We start from the raw sequence: 7,645 nt of genomic DNA on the forward strand, positions 1-7,645 counted from the left end.
TCTCCACTCTAGTCCTCGGTGCCTATGTCACTAACTCTGGGCCCAAGGGTCCCCAGGTCTTGCCATACTGCTGACCAAACAGGTCGCCACCCAGGTTTATAGGAGTTTATTGAACGCTGTAGGTCTTAGCTTGCAGCTTCAGTGCTGTTTTTATTTCACTTCCACGTATCGGTGACAAACGTGGTCACTAATCAGAGTGTGTATTCCCATTGAGTCTTAGTCTTGGAAGGAGTTTTGCTCTGAGTGGACCTGACCACTTGCCTTGATGTCTCCTGGGCAAGCAACTTGCTTATTCTTGTAGCAACAGTCAGTCTGCCTGTATTGTTTTGTATTTTTCTTGTAGGTCTTCTAGCCTCTCCAGACTCTGCTCATCCTTTCAAGTGGAAATTTCCCATCTCTGAAGATTCTGAATGTGGTTCAGGGTTCCATCTATAGTCTTATGTAATGCAGAGGCTCCACAGGTAGCCTTCTTCACTGGGCAATTTGTAGCCCCATTTTAGGTATTCCAATCAGTTATAGGAAAAAGACAGACTTATAAGCTTTCTATGGTGATATTTCTGGCTATTCCTTTCTCTCCCTCTCCAGTGTCTATTTTATAATATAATGCAAGGAAAACCAAGATTCAAAGACAGTCAAACATCTTAACATCATTCTGCCCTTTTCCCCATTCCAACCATGTCTCAATCCCTGTATCCCACAGCCCTGTTGTTCCAAGGATGTGCATACATCATTATTTACCTTTGTCCCACTTAGCCCATGCAAACCTGCCTAATTGTTCTCCCATCTGCTTTGTTCTTCCATTTCCTTCTCTCTTCTAATATATTACCCCCACTCCAGCACCCAAACTATCCTGACACACAAGCTTTTGAGACCGTAGTTGCTACTCATCAAAGTAGGATGTAGAACATTTTCTTTTTGGACTATGTTTTGCCATGTGGCCTAGATGTCATAACAGACAATGATCCTAAGTCTGTAAGTCCAGCGACTCATTCTCTCAAGGTATTTGTTTAAGACAAATTTTCAGAACTTTGCCCTTGTATGTTCTTTGATATCCTTATCTATATTTGTAGCACATAAGTAGAAATATCCTCTGCCAAACCATATATATATATAGTATTTATTTGTTTTTACTGTTATTGTAGGATGCTGTGTGTAATAGTAGTTACCTTTGGAGTCTTTTATTTTTGTGAACCTCCCAGTATCCTCACTTGCATTGGTCATGTTATGCTGCCCCCACCCCCTTTTTTTTATATTGCCTTTCCCTTCACCCATGTCAATATGTGTGCATTCTCTAGCTAGTGATTTACCCTCTACTGCCTGCCCCTTCCACTCCTGGTAACCATCGAAGGATGTTTCTTTATATGTTAATACACTTTCTTGATTTTTTACAACAGTAGTCTCATACAATATTTGTCCAGTTGTGATTGTATAATACGAGTCCTGGTGTTGCATTGTGGACTAATGCGTCAGACTGCAAAGTTGTTTGAACTGCAAGCTCGGTGGTTCAAGCTCACCAGCTACTCCTTTGAAACCCTATACAGGGTTTCTATGGGTTGGAATTGACTCAATGGGACTTAACAACAACAACAATTTAACTCAGCATAATGTCCTCCAGGTTCATCCATGCTATGAGGTACTCCATGGATTCTTCATTATTCATTAACACTGCATAGTACTCCAATGAGTGAACCATATTATGCCAAGAATGCTGTACATTCTTCTGTGTAATTACCTTAATGATACCAGGAACTCTTCTAAAACTCTATTTTAATGATACCATTGAAATTACATTTTATTAATCACCAAGGTAACCATATATAAACTGTCATTTGTCTCATCACTAAATCAGATTTCCATTTGCTCATATTAAAAAAAAAAAATGGAGGAAGTAAAAGTAAAAATGACAAACAGAATGATTCACTTGTAAACACAGATACTGAACATATCTAAAGGTATATATTCACAGAGTCAAAATCTTCATTTGTTTAAGGCTCAAGGGTGAGTGAAACTATTAAGTGACTTACAATAAAGATAATTCTTGCATGAAAGCACTAAACAAATGGATTTGTACTACAAATATTTATAATTACATTGTTTGTAATTCAATGTTTAAAATAGGTTATAGCTCTAATTGGTGGTGGTTAGTGGTAATGTGCCATGGAGTTAGTTCCGACTTATAGTGACCCTGTACAGAGTTTCTGAGGCTGCAAATCTTTATGGGAGCAGAAGGCCTCATCTTTCTCCCACTGGTAGTTTCGAACTGCTGACCTTGAGGTTAACAGCCCAATTTGTAACCACTACGCTACCAAATAATTTTACTTTTTTTATACTTTTGTTTTGTGGTGCTTTCTTTCTTTAAGGGATCATGGACATTGAAGCATATTTTGAAAGAATTGGGTATACAGACTCTAGGAGGAAATTGGACTTGGAAACATTGACTGACATCCTTCAACACCAGATCCAAGCTATTCCCTTTGAGAACCTTAACATACATTGTGGAGATGCCATGGAGTTTGGCTTAGAGACTATTTTTGATCAACTTGTAAGGAAGAAGCGAGGTGGATGGTGTCTCCAGGTCAATTACCTCCTGTACTGGGTTCTCACCACAATGGGTTTTGAGACGACAATGTTGGGAGGTTATGTTTACAACCCACCAACTGAAAAATACAGCAGCCGCATGATTCACGTCTTGTTGCAGGTGACCATCGACAGCAAGAACTATATTGTCGATGCTGGATTTGGACGCTCCTACCAAATGCGGCAGCCTCTGGAACTAATTGCTGGGAAGGACCAGCCTCAGATACCCGGCACCTTCCGCTTGAGGGAAGAGGAAGGAATCTGGTACCTAGACCAAATCAGAAGAGAACAGTACATTCCAAGCCAAGAATTTCTTAATTCTGATCTCCTGGAAAACAAAAAATACCGAAAGATATATTCTTTTACTCTTGAGCCTCGAACAAGTAAAGACTTTGAGTCTGTGAATACATTCCTTCAGACATCTCCAATGTCTTTGTTTACCAACAAATCTTTTTGTTCTTTGCAGACACCAGAAGGGGTTCATTGTTTGGTAGGTTTCACCCTCACCTCTCGGAAATTCAATTATAAGGACAATATGGATCTGATAGAATTTAAGACACTGAATGAGGAAGAGATAGAAGAAGTGCTGAAGAATCTATTTAGCATTTCCTTGGAGAAAAAACTTGTACCCAAACATGGTAACCATTTTTTTACAATTTAAGAGAAAGGAGCAAAAAATGGTCATCAGTATTACTTTACGTACTGAAGGTTTTTATTTTTGAAAATTTCAAACGTACACAATAATGGAGAGAATAGAATGATGAAATTATCCTGTGTCTTAATCCCCCAACTTTTTAGTTCTCAACTGATGGCCAACTGTATTTCTTCTTTACTCCCAGATTATTGTGAAGCAATATTTTTGACATCAAGTAATTTTAACCATAAAAATACCAGTGCATATCATTAAATGCTAATTTAAAATAAAACATAACTGTGCATCTTTTCAAAACTAATAATAATAATGGTATTTTATTACAGACTGGGGTTATCTTGTGAAACATACTAATTTATGTTGGAAAATCTACAACATTTTTCTGTGTTCAATTCATAGAAAATATGGTATTGCAATATGGAGGAGATAATTTCCATTGGGAGAAAGCCATTCTTCTGAGGGCTCAAATAGCAAATGTTTTTCTTCCTTTCCTGTTCTAGCATTCTTAGGCTTCAAGAGCAAACAACCCCACCTCCAAGTCTGATAATTAACAGGGCTAATGCTTTACAATTCTGGCCTGGTGTCCACATATCTAATCACTCCCCTCCTTTAGGGGGTAGGCCAGAATATCCATGTAGTGAGTTGAGTAACACTTGGAATATAAAATTAAAACTGGTTGGGGAAGAACTAGATGATCCCTCACCTATTGTACAAAGTACATAAAAGGTCTCCATCCCCTCCTGATCAGCTGTGTTCTGAGCAAGAGGGAACTACTGACTGTGGATTTGCTCCTGTTCTGGGTGTTTGTATGTGGCTCGATCTGACTAGAGGGACGTAGCACCAATACACGGCTCACACTCCTGAGTGGGTTCTTTAGCCTGGTAGTCTTACAGCTGCTTGAGATCTTAGGTCTGCCTGAGATAGCCTGTGTGTATCATGCATTCATTAAATTCAACCAGCATTTATCCTGTCTAGTTTGTACATGTATCACTTGGGATTGGCATTCAACAAAGAAAAATGAGATAGGATATCTGTTTTCAAAAAGCCTAACTGTTTCCAGGGAAAGATTTAAATCCTACACTGGACTGCTAACAACAGGGTAAGCAGTTCAAACCCACCAGCTGCTCTTCAAAAACCCTATATAGGGTCACTTTAGTCAGAACTGACTCGACAACACTTAACAACAACACAGTATGAGTAGGTATCAAGAGGGGGTACAGTTGATAATTCCTGTGACAGTGCCTTTTAGCAACCGTGGTTAGTAATGTACCATCTTCTTCAAATAGAAATCCAGTATCAGATGAAGAATTTACAACTTCCCTCTTACCCCATGCTCTGGAACTTTTCTGCTGACGTTACTGCCTGGTGGCCTATTCACCACACACACCAGGAAAACATCATGGATAAATGTTGTTAGTGCTATGGAGTCGGTTCTGACCCACAGCAACCCTGTATAGGGTTTCCAAGAAGCGACTGGTAAGTTTGGACTGCAGGCCTTGTGGTTCAAACAGACCTTGTGGTCCAGTGCATTATCCTACAGTGCCACACCATGACTAGATGGAAAAATCAGTGCAACAGAAAGGTGCCTGATAAGTACCAGTTCTCCCTTCTTCCTTGCTTTGCCACCTCTTACCTGACCTGTAGCACCATGGATTACACTTCGCAATTACAATTGTATTTTAATCTTATTCTCAGGTGCTGCTCTTTGCAGAAATCTGTTACCCCAAACTTTGGGTTTGATGCCCTAGAGCAATTGAGTCTAACTAGTAGTCATTCTAGATAAAGAAAGAGAAAAGCCTTTATTATTATTATTATTACCACAACACTTTACAGCAAACAGGCAGATTTAAGTGGTGCTCAATTGATTCCTTGTTACAGTAATATTTATACTAGTTCTTAATAATATTAATTTAGTACAACATGCAAATGGGCTATAATTCTATCATTCACTTTAAATCAAAAAGTGGTCATAACACCCCAATAAACTTCAAAGGATGGCATGATTAATTACTCTTGCTTCTGCTTGTCCAGATGGTCACTTCTTAACAGAAGGTATACAAACAGGGACCAGACTCCAAAAGTGACAGGCAATTACTAACATTCTGACTTCAAATAGTTAACACATACATCTAAGGTACAAGGACAGGCTTGTTGTTGTTGTTGTTGTTAAGTGCCGTTGAGTCAGTTCCAACCCATAGGGACCCTGTACAGGGTTTCCGAGGGTGTAAATCTTTACGGGAGTACAAAGCCTCATCTTTTTCCCATGGAGCGGCTGGTAGTTTTGAACCGCGGACCTTAAGGTTCTCAGCCTGATTCGTAACCACTATGCTACAAGACAGGCTAGGGGTGTGTATAACATGCTTTCAAGTAGTGCTTGATTACATTTACTCCTGTTGTGTGCTGTTGGGTGGGTTCCAACTCATAGCATCTCTGTAGAGGGTTTCTGAGGCTGTAAATCTTTAGAAACAGAAAGCCTCATCTTTCTCCCACCAAGTGGCTAGTAAATTCAAACTACTGACTTTATGGTTAGTAACCCAACACACAGCCCACTACACCACCAATGCCTCTTTATTTACTCTTAGCTAAGCAAAATAGTTATGTTTTCAGAATGGCTACACTCATTTTCATCTTGGCAAAATGGGTATGCTCATGCTCACAAATCCAAGAAGTATTTGAGTGGCATTTACATTTAGGAATGAATGGGATCACTCAGGGAGTATACGTACATTGAAAAGAGAAAGTGACCTGCATCTATCTCACTGCAATCTTTATAGTTGGAAGAAAAAGGCAAACCTACCCAGAAAGGAGATACAGCCAGTGAATTCCAGAGAAACTAAGAGACAGTGGGATTATGAAAGACTAAAAGAAAAAGGGGTTCAAGTACATGGTGAAGGTCAAGTGTGTTCAGTGCTACTGAGAAATAAAGGAATAAAATTTCTTAAATAAGCTTTTTTCTTATTTTATAATGTGGGTTTCATTGGTGACTGATGAGCAAGTTATGTGGGTAGTAGGGGATGGAAGTCTAGTTAAAGTAAGATAAGAAGACTGGAGTGGGAATTTGAAGCAAATATTATTCTATAAAACTCATATTTTGTAGAGTATGATCTTACTGGTATAAAACAGGAATATACAGAAATATACTACTATATGTATAAATCCACCAATTGCCTTTCAGTTTGTCATACTGTGGTGATTGATGTGTTGTGATGCTGGAAGCTATGCCACTAGTATTTTAAATAACATCAGGATCATCATGGTGAACAGGTTTCAGTGTCTCTTCCAGATTAACATAGACTAGGAAGAAGGAGAGGCAGTCACTTCTGAATGGTAAGCCACTGGAAATCTTATTAATAACAGCAGAACATTGTCAGATATAATGCCAGATGATGAGCTCCTCAGGTTGGATGACATCCAAAGTACAACTGAGCCCAATCTGCCTCCTCAAAGTAGAGTTGACCTTAATGAGGTGTGTGGGGCTAAACTTGTGGAATTTTCACTTGCTGATGTGGCACAACTCAAATTGAGAAGAAACCTGCATTTTGATTATTCATTAATAATCAAAATGTGGAATGTATGAAGTATGAATCTAGGCAATTTAGGAGTTGTAAAAAATGAAATGGAATGCACAAAGATCAATATACTAGGCACTGATGTTGTTGTGAAGTGCTGTTGAGTCAGTTCTCACTCATAGACAAGAGGCAGTCCTTTAAACAGATAGCATGGTATAAAATCTGGAATGGTGTGAGTCAGGCTTGTATCCTTTCATCATCATGTAACAACAACAATGTTCATCACAGCTAAGTGGATGAGAAACTGACACTCATAAGCACTGCTGATAGGAATGTGTAAAATGGTAGGAGCAATAGGACAGGCAGCCCCATGTGGTGGAGGTCAGACAGAGCTCAGTTTGTTACCAATTCTGACGCCAACTATCCCTCCCATGAAACTCCCTCTTTCTCTTCTGGCCAATAATCTATTGCAATGGTCACATAGCACACACAGACCATACTTACAGTTAATGAGGATTATTAAGGAAATACTAAACCACTTCCATCAATTCTGCTTTTACAAGAATAAGAGTATTACTTTAAAATACAAGTGAGTTAGCTCATATTAGCATCTTTAAACTTCAGTCCTGATTTGGTCTGAAGTTTAAAGATGCTTACTATGAAATCAATTGGAATTGATTCCATATTATTATCTTGGGATCAATTCCAACTCATAATGACCCTATGTAGGATTTCTGAGAGCAGACAGCCTCATCTTTCTCTCATGGAATGGCTAGTGAGGTTGAACCACCAACCTTGGGGTTAGTAGCCCAATTCCTAACCCATAGTGCTAACAGGGATCCTTTTCTTTAAATTTAAATTTACTAATTCTGTTAAGTGTAGGGTTTTGTTTTGTTTTTTGGTAAAG

The 7,645-nt window shown here is 38.9% G+C and overlaps 1 protein-coding gene across 1 annotated transcript; it reads left to right on the top strand.

Annotated features, from left to right (window-relative positions):
- Positions 1-2,365: 2,365 nt before the first annotated feature.
- LOC102816447 (arylamine N-acetyltransferase 1-like) lies at positions 2,366-3,238 on the top strand. The gene has a single exon (XM_006859905.1). The coding sequence runs from the start codon at positions 2,366-2,368 to the stop codon at positions 3,236-3,238; it is 873 nt and encodes a 290-aa protein (XP_006859967.1).
- Positions 3,239-7,645: the final 4,407 nt, after the last annotated feature.

This window comes from Chrysochloris asiatica, unplaced genomic scaffold, assembly GCF_000296735.1.
Source record: "Chrysochloris asiatica unplaced genomic scaffold, ChrAsi1.0 scaffold00035, whole genome shotgun sequence".
Classification (NCBI taxonomy): domain Eukaryota; kingdom Metazoa; phylum Chordata; class Mammalia; order Afrosoricida; family Chrysochloridae; genus Chrysochloris; species Chrysochloris asiatica.